The sequence below is a fragment of the Bactrocera oleae genome, chromosome 2 (assembly GCF_042242935.1).
Source record: "Bactrocera oleae isolate idBacOlea1 chromosome 2, idBacOlea1, whole genome shotgun sequence".
NCBI lineage: Eukaryota > Metazoa > Arthropoda > Insecta > Diptera > Tephritidae > Bactrocera > Bactrocera oleae.
The window spans coordinates 55,019,893-55,034,736 of NC_091536.1; the positions used below are offsets into that span (position 1 = coordinate 55,019,893).

At 34.0% G+C, this 14,844-nt stretch overlaps 2 protein-coding genes across 6 annotated transcripts; both read left to right on the top strand.

Moving 5' to 3' along the window:
- The first annotated feature begins 1,791 nt into the window (after positions 1 to 1,791).
- Positions 1,792 to 14,394, top strand: LOC106620332 (mitochondrial protein C2orf69 homolog). Of its 5 annotated transcripts, none has more exons than XM_014238795.3 (7): positions 1,792 to 2,089; positions 7,151 to 7,390; positions 8,211 to 8,338; positions 8,429 to 8,533; positions 8,607 to 9,228; positions 10,615 to 10,780; positions 10,847 to 14,394. In XM_014238795.3, the coding sequence occupies exons 2-7, from the start codon at positions 7,205 to 7,207 to the stop codon at positions 11,248 to 11,250; spliced, it is 1,611 nt and encodes a 536-aa protein (XP_014094270.1). In that variant the 5' UTR covers positions 1,792 to 2,089; positions 7,151 to 7,204; the 3' UTR covers positions 11,251 to 14,394. The 5 variants fall into 5 exon arrangements, with proteins under 5 accessions (XP_014094270.1, XP_014094267.1, XP_014094266.1 ...); XM_014238792.3 differs by lacking the exon at positions 1,792 to 2,089 and adding an exon at positions 2,339 to 2,919; XM_014238791.3 differs by lacking the exon at positions 1,792 to 2,089 and adding an exon at positions 4,785 to 4,823.
- Positions 4,915 to 6,486, top strand: LOC118679687 (TWiK family of potassium channels protein 18). The gene has a single exon (XM_070113191.1). The coding sequence runs from the start codon at positions 5,279 to 5,281 to the stop codon at positions 6,434 to 6,436; it is 1,158 nt and encodes a 385-aa protein (XP_069969292.1). The 5' UTR covers positions 4,915 to 5,278; the 3' UTR covers positions 6,437 to 6,486.
- Positions 14,395 to 14,844: the final 450 nt, after the last annotated feature.

Consider the following 14,844-nt stretch of genomic DNA (forward strand, 5'->3'; position numbering starts at 1 on the left):
TTGGGTCAATCTCTGTTAAATCAGAAACTTGTTAAAATAATTTTATCTCTAAATAAGCAGATAATGCTCTATATTCGTAATTAATTTCTTTAGCAATTTATACTATGATAAGATCTTAGATATTCTGTTTTTACACGATAGATTGGTACCAGAAAAAACCGTGTAAAAAAGACTTTGATCGTTCCCATAAATTTGTGCTATTTACAAGTGTTCTAACCAGTAAACTTGCTTATATCCACAAGGAGGGAATTGCTCAAAACTTGTGATATGAACACATTTCGCTAAAATTAAATCTGATAAACAAAATTTAAGCCCAAAAAATTTTTAATTGTGCTAATAATAAAAATTTATTTTCAAACCGTGTAAAACCGAATTAGGTGTATGTATTGTACATAATTTCGTCTTTCGTCAAATAGTGCCAAAAAGTAGTCGATTGTGCGCGAAATGAAGCTTAGAGTTGAAAGGGCGGAGAAATCTACAATTGTGCGTACTTTTTTATCACTGATAGACAGTAACTCTGCTTTTACACACAGATTCTTTTGTAACCCAAACCGGTTTATTGAGGGCGAGGGGACGACGAGGAAAGACGAAGGGACCGTGCCACTCGTGTTCGGGTGGCACGCTTTGTGTTCTTGTTCGTAACAGCTCGCTGCTACCCTTTTCAGCATTCCTTTTCACTTTCAAATTCTTTGAACGGTTGCAAGAGCGCTCGGTTTCAAATGAATTCGTTCGCAAATTTGAATTCTGTTATCTTTTTTTTGTATGTAATATGCAAATATATATGAATAGAACAATAGAAATATTTTGAAAAATTGTAAATAAGGAGAAAATTAAGATATAGATTATGGAGTAAAGAAATTATGAATTTTTAATCATTAAAGATTAGGAAATTCCTGTTAGAAATTTGGCCTTGAAAATATTAGTAGCGGATATTCAATACATTCTGGTGTATTAGGGAATTCCCTTAAGTATTTCTTTGAAACTATTAAGCGGGTAGGTATTATGCATATTGATCTACCACATTCATGCTAATTCATAGCAAGCAAAATGTGGGACCACCATCCCAACATACAAATAAGATATGCAACACGCTCTAAGTGTTGCGTAGTCGAACCGCACAAATATTTACGAAAATTTTGTGAAAAGGAATGCAGAAAAACTAGACTCGAGTTGCTGGACTCTTTTTGACCGTGTGAATGCACAGAGCGACACCAAAAGAGAATTTGCCGAAAACGAGGATCAAAAGAATCTGTGTATAAAAGCCGTCTAAGTTATAGAATGGCTTAACAATTCCACAGCGCTGCTAGAAGCTTCCAACCTTATTCAATTGTTGATATTGCAGTGCGAATTCAGCAGTTCGGCAGTTCCGTTTGCTTAATTAAAGGAAATAAACGAAACATACTCACTATGAAAAAATTTATTTATATATAATAGAATAGAGAAAATTTTTGAAAACCCATTTTTAAACTAATATAACATATTTGGCTGGATTTAAAATTATATTTTCTTATAAAATGGTACCTAATTAGCTTAAATGGTTTTTGTCAAAGTAAACAGTTGACATATTAAAAGAACAATGAGTGAACAAAATCAAAATATATTATTGCAATTTGGCTTTCTCCGCCATTATGTACTTAAAGCAAATGCAAATGTCCGTCAATAATACGAAAATACGTTGTAAATGCCAAAAAATATTCTTGCAGTTTTTGTATCTAAGTGACAGCAGATCCGTAGACAGCATAATAGAATGGAAAGAAATCGATGGATTTCGGTGTTGTGGAAAAAGCGATGCATTCCAGTTTAAGAAAGAAACGAGAAAAACTCATAAAGAAGAAAACTGCGAAATTTTGTTGAAATTCGGGCGCAATATTGTGTAGAAAAGACTATAATTTGTTTAAAGTTATAATATTGTGTATGTTTTTCATGAAATTGTTGAAATTTTAAAGGCAGATGTCAAGAGAAGTGAAATTTTCACATTATTTGTAAAATTTGCAGCAAACTGCATTGGTGATTTTTCTGCGACTTCAGCTGCAGGGAGGGCGAAGCGCATACATACAGAGATTATTCTCATTGGTGTATAACAAACGCTGTAAGTTATTTACATACAAAGTTTGTAAATGCGTTAATTTCCAGTACCGGCTTTGGCTACGAGCCAGAATATGCATATTTGTGAGAATAAAGTTTACCCATTTATTATTGTCACTTACAATTTAACCCGCTATTGTGCCCTCAACCCGCTATTGTCCCTTCATATAGTAGTGCCAAAAATTGCTCATTAGAGGTGTGAAAAAATTGTTTGTCGCGTTCTATTTCCATTCCATTCTCACTTTTTCCCTTGTATTGCTGCTGTCAGTGCGCACCTCCTTTGCCGTCGAGTGGGTAGTGGAAAGTACAGCGCGCCACCATTTGTGGTGATTTCAGTGTAAAATTTTATAATGTGCTAATGTCTGGCAAAACCGTTTATGTAAAATTGATGAACAAAATTTTGGAGTGACATCGCCTTTCATAAGGATTACTGCAGCTAAACTTAGTCGGTGTGAATCGTGCAAACCTCAAAATCTGCTAATAATTAGCATATGTACATTTATATAAATTTCTTCGCACAGATGCATATGTGTGAATATAGAAAATGCTGAGTTTAATATTCGCCGTATTCCAGTGCAAAAAGCAAAATAGTGAAGAGTGAAAAAGTGTAGATATTTTCAATGTCATTCATATACGCATAGGATTAATTTCAATAAGATTTCAAATGTGTTTTGCAGTATAATATTCTATATTGGCTATTGACATCGAAACATATCGACATTGATTATTCAATTATCTAATTTGAAAAATATTAAGAAATAAAAACAAATCATTAAAGGCTAAACAGCTGGTTTTGTTGACAGCACGATCTTGTTTTTCATATATTTTACCATGGTAAATATTTAAAAGAGTTTTGATATTTTGTTAATATTGTATCTATATCGCAGTTTCTATGGAAAGACGACTACTTGATGGATCTGCCAAAATTATCCTTTAAATACATGTAAAATTGTGTTGTCTTTCGTGGAGAAGTTAGCATATGATAATTGTTGTCACTATTTTAGTAAGACTTTGTAGACTATTAATTTTATCAAGAATTTTAATACTCACACCCGCAAATAATTTATCCAATATGAGGGAGTGCAACAGACACTATCTGAGCTTTTACATGGTCAAGGTATCAATATTTATCTAAAAACAAATCATGTAATATGTACATTTTATACATACAGTTGTCTATAGAAAATTGCTAATGACCATATGAACAAAACGAATTTCAATAAGAAAAAAGTTTTTCATCTCAAAAAGTGTGTACAACATATTCACTAATGATATATTAATATTTCATTGTCCATATATTTCAATTTATGCTAAATAAACTGAAAAACTAGTTCCACATAAAAAAGGAGTATTCTTTGTAGTATGATAAATTCTTAAAAGTGTAAAGTAAAATGATTTCAAACCTCTAGCTTAAAATAATTCATATTTCATTGAATAGATTCGGGACGCCGGACAAAGTTTCTAAAAATTTTACTACCAGATAATTACATTTCATATTCGTCTGACCATATATATTTTACCATTTAGCAACGGGCCAGGAGGCATGCTGTCTTGCAAATTGTATGAGGACTTCCACGAGTTTATTTTTTAGTAGCGGTACCTTTCGTGGACTTTTTGATCTGTAACAATCGCCTATAAAGAGTTTCAGTTTTAACTGACAAACCTAGTTCATCGCTGATGCTTCAGGCTGACGCAAAAGCAATATTTTTGCAGTAGTGTCCTATATTGGGATCGTCTGCAATGGGTGTTTGTCGCTTTCGTCCGTTTGTTTATTTTTTATTCCAACAATTAAAGGTTTGCTATATTTGAGCAAAATTTATTCGATTTCTTCGATCTCGTAAAACATTTTCCTAGTTTTCTAAATTTTTTTTTTATCATTTCCCACTTTACGTCTGTAGAATGCTTTCCTCTACCAACTAAAGAAAAATCCAATATTAAATTAACAATAACTAATTCTGCTGCTAGACTTACTTTTCTAATTTTGCGAATATTTTTTAGGTTAAAGATTATTTTAGAAAGGAAATGTCTTAACACTCCTATTTTTTATAGTAAGCAATAACAAGGGTGTCCGAGAACTAGCAAAGCTGAACGAGAAAAAGGATATGCACAATAAAAATTTGTTCAGTATTTTAATGTCAATATATTGTTATGTATGCATCTATTGTACCTCACTATTTACATATGATCCAGAATAAATTGAGATCCTTTTAAGAATGCTTCAAGGCCACGTGAAATGACATTTATGTATATATACACCTACCTACGGAATATAGTATGAAAATATAATAAATATAATGGTAAACAATTTAAAGGATCACTAAGTTAAGATGCTAGTTGAATTTCAATATGAAATTTAAGCGAGCAACAAGTCAATTGTGCCCTAACTCAACTTAAGCGGCACAATTAGCAGAAATACATATGTGTCAGTTAAACACTGCGGTAAATGCTTCACAAAGTAGCAGGGTATTTATTATTCTTATTATTTCATACAAAATTTTGTTGTATATAAGAATATACATACAAATATATATATATATATATATCCATAAGATATATTCTAAATATTGTAGAGATACAGTCTTTTTGATGCAATAAGAAAATAGAGTCTTGAAAACTCTCAATCATAGATTATTAGTTTTATAAACCTTGCAGCCATGCACGAAATGCAATAGTTTCCCCACAAAATTATTAGCAATGGGAGCAAGTTTGGATCAATGTGTAAACAAAAATCTTATTTTGTAAGCACATGAATGTTAAGAACAAACGCAAGTATTGTATTTTTTATATGTATAATATGCAACGAGAGAGAAAGTTTCAATGACTGAGCGTTGCTGGACATTGGAAAATGTATATGAATACATTTGCCTTTAGTTGCGTTCGGTATACGAGATCGATCAGACCAGGACAGTTTGATGTGCGTTCAAGCGTATATTTCGTTAAATTTAATATGCAACGCGTCGCGCTTAAATCTATTTTTAGTGCTTCTTTAATTTATGGAAAATATATTGAGACTGTGATGAAGCACTAGTATATGTAAATTTAATACTGACAGTTTATTAATTGACATATTTGAAGGAATATAAAATCGTGCTATCGCCATGAACATGCGCCGCTGGGGCTAATTATATAATGGCGAATTAAATCAAGTGGATGACTACATTGAACCTTCTGACGTTTGTTTACGAAATCGAAAATGTCGAAATCTATGCGAAGTTCGCGACACAACAGCCGCGCCGGATCCTCGAACTCGTCCTCCTCTCTCAGCAACCCACCGCGAAAGCGTGTCAAACGATGTTGTCGCAATTTCGTTACATTTATGTGCACGCAAGTGGGTGTGGGCGCATTAATTGTACTGTACGCTATCTTTGGTGCGCTCTCCTTTATGCATATAGAACGAGAATACGTTGACGAGACGACAGCTTATGTCAGTGATTTACGGCATAATTGCGCAGAAAAAATGTGGAATATCACTGAAAAGTTTAATACTTTTGATCGTAGCGAATGGCAAAATAATACCTTAGATATACTGCGACAATATCAAACAGAAATTGCCACATTAATAAAAAATGGCTATGTTGGACGGACACCAGAACAGATTTGGTCCTTTCCGGCGGCGTTAATGTTTTGTTTATCGGTCATTACAATGATCGGTTATGGTAATATGGTGCCACGTACACCTTGGGGGAAAGGTTTCACGGTCATTTATGCCACTTTTGGTATACCCCTTTATATACTATATTTCCTTAATATGGGAAAAGTGTTGGCGCGATCATTCAAGTTCCTTTATCGCAGCTTACATGAGTGTGCGCAGGAACGTACCATTTATGAATCTCGTTTGGATGCACTAGAAAACGGTAGTTTAGGTGAATTACAAGGGAAAAAAATCATTGTACCATCGACTGCGTGCCTTTGGGTTATCATATCATATATTTTAACGGGCACTATTATGTTTGCGAATTGGGAGAAATGGTCTTTTTTGAACTCTTTCTACTTCTGCATGACATCGTTGTGCAAAATTGGTTTTGGTGATTTCGTGCCTGGTGCATCGTTGATAACAGCGGCTGACATAGATGCAGCATCACTAAAAATAAGAGAAGATGCCTCTGCTGATCCCGATGATTTGTTCAATATGCAGTTAATTACTGATCAAAATTCAAAATTGGCTATAAATTTTTTCTATATGCTAATAGGCATGGGTTTGGTTTCCATGTGCTACAATTTGATGAGGGAGGCGGTACGCATGAAAATAAGAGAGATAAAAGAGGATACGAAACTGTGTTTAGAGGATACACGTGCGCGATTTTTGGGATGTTGTGGAACACGAGAATACTATGACGAAGACTACTACTAAATAACTTTCAAGACATTTGCCTAAATATGTACATTATTTTCAACATTGATACAGAGTGTTTAGTGAGTGAGTGTGATATCGGCGTGCCTATCTCGAGTGTGTGAGCTTAATTATGTTTAGCTATTATTTTATCAACAACGAAGGTGCTTAAGTGGTCAAAGACAAGACTAACAAAAAATTAAATTAATTGTGTTCATAAAAATAAATATTTACATTTTCGGGTAATTACTAAGTGAGTGGGGTATACGAATGAGCTTTCAAAACCGTTTGATTTTTTTTTTTTTTATAAAAAAACAACAAAAACCATATATTTAGTGGCGTACATCCAAGAAAAGAGGAGCTGGGAGGAGGAATTATTTATCCATAATGGTTCGGTAAAAAAATTCAAATTCCGTATCAAAATTTTTCAAATGTATATATTTCCGTATAGACATTTTTTAAATAGACTGTAACTTAACACGAAAAAAGAAACATAATTCTAAATATTGTATATGTACAATACATAAATGAGCTATATTTGTATGGAAATACACAAACTATGTTTTGGTATAGGTTTAGTACTAACAATTACTATAAATATACCGATACACACAAGGGTCAAATTATTATATTTTAAATATTTTGAAAACCATGACAAAAAACACTTCAAGGCTCAACATTTGGTTATGTCAATGAAAGCTTTATTCGATAATTCTAATGATATTGTTTTTGCAGGCAATCATTGAACATTTTTTGAAACTACAAAAAAGGGTCACAAATTTCGGGGTAATGCTAGGCGGCAGTACGGATCGTCTATGCACACCGAGCACATCAGCTGGCCCATTTCGTATTTTTGCCGTGACTGGCTTCCAAAACCGGGCAAATGATATTGTCTATTGTCCACCGATACGGCCGACAGGCAGCGAGAATGCTGAAGATTCCACTGCCGTTGTTTACTTCGGTGGCGACGTACAGGTATGTTCGTCTTTACAATAAACTATATAACAAATTAATGACATACAAGTATTATATTATAACAAAAAGAATAATAATTATTTAAATCGGTAAGTGAATAGAGCAAAAAATTGATTGAAGGTATGTTACAAACAATAACTCTTAATTACGACAAGCGTTAAAATGAGCTTAAAACTTTTATTTACATTTTCTTTTTGGCAAACATTTATATGCATATGAACCCATTAATAACCGCATTACCCTGATGCGAAGTAAAACAAGAAATCCTCTTAATTGTTATAACCTGAACATGATGAGCTGAGTTGATTTAGCCACGTCCGTCTGTCTGTCTGTATATACGAACTAATCTCTTAGTTTTTAAGCTATCGATCTGAAATTTTGCAACTGTCCTTTCCTAACTAAGAAGCTGCTCATTTGTCGGAACGGCTATAGCATATAGCTGCTATACTAACTGAACAGTAGGAATCAAGTGCTTGTATGGAAAACTCTTTCATTTGACATGGTATCTTCACAAAATTTGGCATGGATTATTGTCTAAGACAACAACGTAATCTTCGAAGAAATTGTTTAGATCGGATGACTGTAGCATATAACTGCCATATTAACAGAACGATTGGAATAAACTGCTTGTATGGAAAACTTTTTTAGTTAACGATGTATCTTCACGAAATTAAATCGGAATCAAGTTCTTGTAAGGAACCTTTGTATATGTTAAGGGTATTATAGCTTCAGTGCAACCGAAGTTAACGTTTTTTCTTGTTTTATTTTAATTATGAGTATTCGTACATATGTCGTTAAATGATTGTTCTTCTTGTTTTAGGACTTTCCGGAGAGCATGGAAACGAATCGAGATAGTCGTGGCTACATGAAATACAATTTGGAGAACTCCGCCATACTTCTACGTGAGGCTTTTCCGCGCGCACATATTATTGTCATCCGTCCTGTAAGGTAAACAGCGAACCTTTATTTGATAGCATATTTGCTTTTATTATTATGATAACATAATTAAAATATTTATGTTTTCAATTGTAAACACAGAATGGAGTTCAAAACATTTAGTTGTTTCGACAATTTCGTACGTGGTAATAACGCTGGTGTCCCCGACCATACTCCAATGAACCACGCTTTACAACATTTGGAAAAGTAAGTAGCCACTAAATATAGACCTAACAATGGTACGCCATTAAAATTTTATTTTTTATTTTTATTATTACAGATTACTTCAAAATCTTTCTCAACGACTGATCTCTATACCAGAAAACGAGATAATGGATCAGGCTGCTCAAGCAGCCGCCGCTGCTGCTGCTGTGGCTGCCGCCGCCGCATTGGTATCCTCTACACTTTCCACAGCAACGACTGACACGTCCGCTTCTTCGTCAGCATTAAATGATAATAATCAAGACATGGACATTGATATCTTACAAGTTCAGGAGAACGTAACTGTGGATGCAGATGGTGCAGTAATATTTCCAAATGTCACCAGTGCTGGTACTGGTGGTGGAGTTAGTAGCGGCAGTAATACTATCACTGGTGGCGTTACCCCATCGACAAATAATGCTGCTAACAGTAACATAGCATCAACGGCCACAACACCACATAGCACTCAAAAGGCTCCTCTACAACCTACCGCTCATCAAGCGCAAACAAATAACGCACATTTCAATAATATTGGGGGTGGTAGTAGCAACAGTAACGAGTGTGTAACACAAGCACAACAACAATCCCAACAACTCACCCGTCAAAATAGCAATCCTTTGTGGTGGAGAGAGAATTTGAATTTAGACAAAGCGAAACTGGTTTTAATTGGCTTCAGCAAAGGATGTGTGGTCCTCAATCAAGTGAGTCACATTTGGTGTAAAAATCTGAAAATACATTCCCTTTCACACTTGCAAGTAATGCCTTTAAAAGTACTGCTTTAAAATAATTATGTTGAATAAAGATTATATCATTTTTATACCCTGGTATATTAGTTTACCACGAAATTTGCAACGACCAGAATTAAACATCGGAGACCCTATAAGATATATACATATATATATATAAATGAGCTCAGTTGATTTAGTTGTTGTGGTAACGGTTGTCTAGTCCCTGCTTGGGTGGTAAAATTCAGGTTGGTTGTCATCGAAGTCATCTAACGGTAGGCCAAGAAAGCATGTTGTTTCGATGGGGTCGAACCATAGGAAGAGGGGTGTTAGATGAGTGGGTTTCGCTGGACATGTAAAGAGGTGATAAGAGTTATGCGAGGACTCATTGCAGGCTAGACATATATTTGGTATGTCGCGGTCGATTCTGGATAAGTAGGAGTTTAACCAACTACAATATTCAGAACGATTTACACAAGGGTCTCTCTTGATTCTCGGGGCAACACGAGCTCCTCGTCTGCAATGAATAGTGGTTTGACTCCAAGTACGCCGTTCACTGAGAGGGAATCACTATGAATGGCGATCACTGCGTGTCTGAAGTTTGTTGCGTCCGAATTCTGGTCGGCATACTGTTCGAAGTCATCGACGTAGTCAAGGAAAGACTTCTTAATGTTCCTAGGAAGCGGCTCTGCTTTAAGCAGACGACAGCAGGGATGGTTTCCGAGAAAACCTCCCAGAAGAAACTGCTTGGAGAGGAGTGTTTTATGCCTTGCCCGTTTGTCTGCCTGTATATACACGAACTAGTCCCTTAGTGTTTAGGATATCGATCTGAAATCTCGTCCTTTTGCCCCTAAAAAGCTGCTCATTTGTCGGAGCCGCCGATATCGGACCACTATAGCATATAACTACCATAGAACCTGAACTATCAAAACCATATCCTTTTATGGGAAACTTTTTTATTTGGCAAGATATCGCATGATTACTGCCCAAAGCCATGCTACATTATTCGAATAAATTTTTCAGATCGGACCACTAAAGCATATAGCTGCCATGCAAACTGAAAGATCAAAATCAAGTTTTTGTATGCAAAAATTTTTTATTTGACAAGATATTTATATTCGGAATGAGTATTGCCCAAGTCAACGATACAATATCCGAATAAATTTTTCAAACGATGAAAATCAAGTTCTTGTTTTGAAGCTTTTTGATTTGTGAAGAGTATCATAGGTTCGGTGCAACTGAAGTAAACGTTCTTATATATATATAATATTACGTATTTTTAGAGGCATAACCATTATCTTGCATAATATTCCATAAACTTCCAAGTATGAGTACAGTATAGCTACGCCTTTATTATTGCAGTTCATTTATGAATTTCACTACTTAAAAACTCTTACACCGGATGATAGTACAATGATACGTTTGCTTTCACGCATCAAAGATATGTATTGGCTAGATGGTGGTCACGGTGGCCAAAAGAACACATGGATTACGTCCAGAAGTCTGCTGGAAACACTAACAAGAATGGGTACTTTTAAATCAATACAAATGAATTGTTTTCTCTAATTATATTATTTTTACCACACACACATAGGCATGAATATTCATGTACATCTGACACCATATCAAGTGCAGGATGATCGCCGACCATGGATACGAAAGGAGGAGAAAATTTTCACAGACATGCTTCGACGCCTGGGGGCACCAATCACACGTCATCTGCACTATGACAGTCAAACAGCGAATTTAATGACACATTTTGAGGTGTTACAGGCTTTTTGCCAGCACATACATACGCTAAATCAGCAACAGCAATTACAAATGCAACAACAACAGCAAACAACACAGCAGCAGCAACAACAAGCATCGGCTCTACAACCGCTGCAACAATCTTCTAGTAACATTCAAATTAATGAACAATTACAACAACAACAAACACAACATAACAATTCAAATCGTTCAGAGTTGGGCAAGGCAAGCAATAGTGGAGCGAAGTGACACCATCGTCGTCGCAATGTTGGCCGTTTACATTTGCGTAGGGTAGCAGCGACAGCAGCACCGATCAGCAGCACATCGGCAATGACGGCAAAGAAAGTAATGCATGTATCGCCACAACCACAACAACCATTACTGCAGCAGCAACAGCAGCACCCGCAACAACATCAACCCGTAGTCGCTGCACCATCAAATTTCACATTTCTCGACATAGCAACCACATCAATTGTAAATAATTATACGCGACATTTTCCACAAAACACAATCATACCAGCTACAGCTACAACCACAACAGCAGCTATACATAATCGTCAACGCCAAAAAGCGCTAAATTTGCAAAAAGTTCGACCAAGACCCAACCAACGTCAGCACCAACACAGAGGGCAACCAACTAAAATTCACCATTATTCGCGTGCAAAAGGTAGACTTCTGCATCACCAGACTTGTCGTTAAATGTACCGGACACTAAGGAATCGTACGCTCTTAACATTGAAATGAAATGTGTCCTTCGTGTTCTGCTAAATTATTATTTATCAATTAGTTTTGTGTTGTAATTTAGTACGTTAAGAAAAGTTTATTTCATTAGCGATTCATATAATCTAAAAGCATAATAATACAAAAAATTCGAAAGAATGAATGTGTATGTAAAAAGTATGTCAACTGAATAGTTTAACTTGGCTTATATTCACTGCTAGACATAAGTGCTATGAACACATTCATAAACAATTTAAATGTTGTACAATTCTTTCTCCCACTGAGACCAATGACCTTGCCGTGGGAAAGGATCAAGAATATGGTTTACATGAATTTTTAATATTAGGCTACATTTAATTTAAGTATTGCTGTCAAAGAGAATTTGGTGCACTAAATTTAAGCGTTAGTTCTATTTTAGGTAGGTTGCTATGTATATTTAATTCAAATCCATACATTTTTATAATTTTGATAAATCTGTCACAGATAAATTTTTTTATACACATTAATCACAATTAACCAGTGCAATTTCTTTAGACATTTACATTTATATTGGTTTTAGTTTTCTATTATTTATTCATCTCTTAATTAAAATACATTCTTCTAAGATTACTTACTTATCAACAAATTCGTAAACAAAAATTTCTTGCTAAAAAACAAAAATATATATATATATTTTTATTTAAATGCAACACAGACAAAATATATTAAAATGGTAATATTATGTTCAAACTTGACACAACCATATACAATTACTGCAAACAATAATATTATTTGCTCAAATTATAAACAATTACGGGGTTAGGTGAGGTCAAAGACACGAAAAAACAACAATTTTAAATATTTTTATTTTTACCAGGCAATTATTTTATTTTATAAAAGTAAAACATAGCATCACAAAAATTTGAAAAAAAAATAATATAAATATAATGGCTGTTTGTTTTGTTTCAGTTTCAACCGAAGCTCCTTGCGGAGGCTATCACTAAGCCTTAGAGTTCATCAAACATCAATCGGCCAAAAAAAATTAGTTTTAGGAACAGATAATCTAGTTCCTTGCCGAAGCTTTTTTTTTTAATTAACAAAATAGCTGCCTCGGAAAATTTTTTTTTAATACACTTTCAGGATAAAACCTGCAGTTAAATGTTTACAAAAATTGGTTTTCGAGCTACAGTGGTCACCAGTTAAAAAAAAAACATATGTAGTTTTGAGAAAAACGTATTTGAAGTTTTAGCCACCTGATCTAGAACGTTTCAGAGCGCCCGAGAACCATTTACTAATTATCGAATAACTCGAAAAGTATTTGTCAGATTTGCTTCAAAACTTCAGAGAATGTTTCTAAGGCATTCTACTTTAAAAGAATTTTTCTTTAATTCTGGCTACTCCTAACCCTTTATGATAACCGCATTTCGAAGTAATTGTAAAGATATTTTTGTTTACGAGAATATCTCGAACATAACTACCGCATATTTACAGTCAAAGTTTATATTACTATATAACGTTGTGGTAGTTGTGTAATACATGAAGCGCTTGCTCTGCATGTCAAAAAACAGTTTCACAGTTTAGTTAAATAATAAGCAGGTCTTACAAATATTATGTCGACGAAATGCACAAAACATATAAACTTTAAGAATACATTGTAAGTAATTGCTTTTAACAAATTCTAACTATTTCCGAGTCTTTCCAATAAAAAAATATTTGATTCGCATATTTCAAGTATATAAAGCTTAACACTGCTTTCTTCAGATTTGTGGTATGCTTGCATAATTTCTAGCATCTTTGTTCGGTAACGAAAAGTAAGTCCTCCGCATAAACAAATTCCGTTTAAATTTTAAATTTATCCGTACATTAATTTTATATACAATTTGTATTGATTCACTCAACATACTTTGTTTAACATTTGTCCCACATTAAAGTATTATTTTTATATAATAAAATATATTCTTTTATATTTATGCATATTGTTCTTTTTTGCATAAAGTAAAAAATATAAATTAAATAGTTTAGCCTATTATAGGAGACCGTACAGACATGAGTCGGACCTTACAATATTATCATTATCAAAAAAACATAAAAATCACTTTTTAATTCCCTTGCATTGGTGCAATCATACTTAAGAAAACACCAAAATTGACAAAGAAAAAATTTTATATAATGCTTTTTGCACTTGATATCTCAGAAGATAAAGTAACTCATTCAACTAATTCGCAGTATAAATATTTTCTTAAAAATGTGATTTCGCACATAACCTAAAAATAAATAATTATGTGTAAGTAGCAGATAGCTTTAATGAGAATTAAGAGCAACACTTTATAGTAAGTGTCTCATATAAGAACGTGATTTGCAAATTATTGTAAAAGTTTGCTCTTGCCAAAATAACAGACGAATTTTACAAATTCATTTTCATGCATCTACATACATATGTATACCTGTTGCAAAGCAACCCAATTTAAAAATCATTTTTACCAAGAGCTACCATTGGATGATCAATTCATTTACTGTTACCTTTATAATTTTACGGTTATTTCGGCAAAAAAATTATAATTTCAACAAAGCTTTGCATACATTAATATAAATGCGGTCGCGCATCTACCAATGTATATCGGAACAGGCCTACATCTTAATGTGATAAGAAACGAGTTTGTGAAATATTAACAAAAATATTTGTTTTGTATTAAATGTCAATGAACACAATTGCACTTCCGACAATCCATCACACATTAGTGGTGCAATTGCTCTTTGGCTCTGATTTGGAAATAGGTCGACAGCGATTCTTCAGAGTATCCACCATGTACCATACCTACCAACCACCTTGTTCAATGGTTGCCGTCGTTCAACTTTACTATCCTTGTTTTGTACGAATATTAAAAAATAATTTAGAGGTATGCTTACGAGTTGGTTGAAATCTCGGTCCGTTCCGATTAGGCAGACCCGACTGTCGTGGGAAAAGTTACTCGAGATTGAGTGATTTTCTTCGCTTTTATTAATGTTTCTACAGTTTTATTTTTCGAACTTGTTTTTTTAAATGGTGGTTTGTATGATCAAACACTTGGCTAAAATTCAGATTTTTTTTTGGAATTTTCTATTTGTGGAAGGTACTGGTTCAATTTCTCCAGAATTTATTTTATT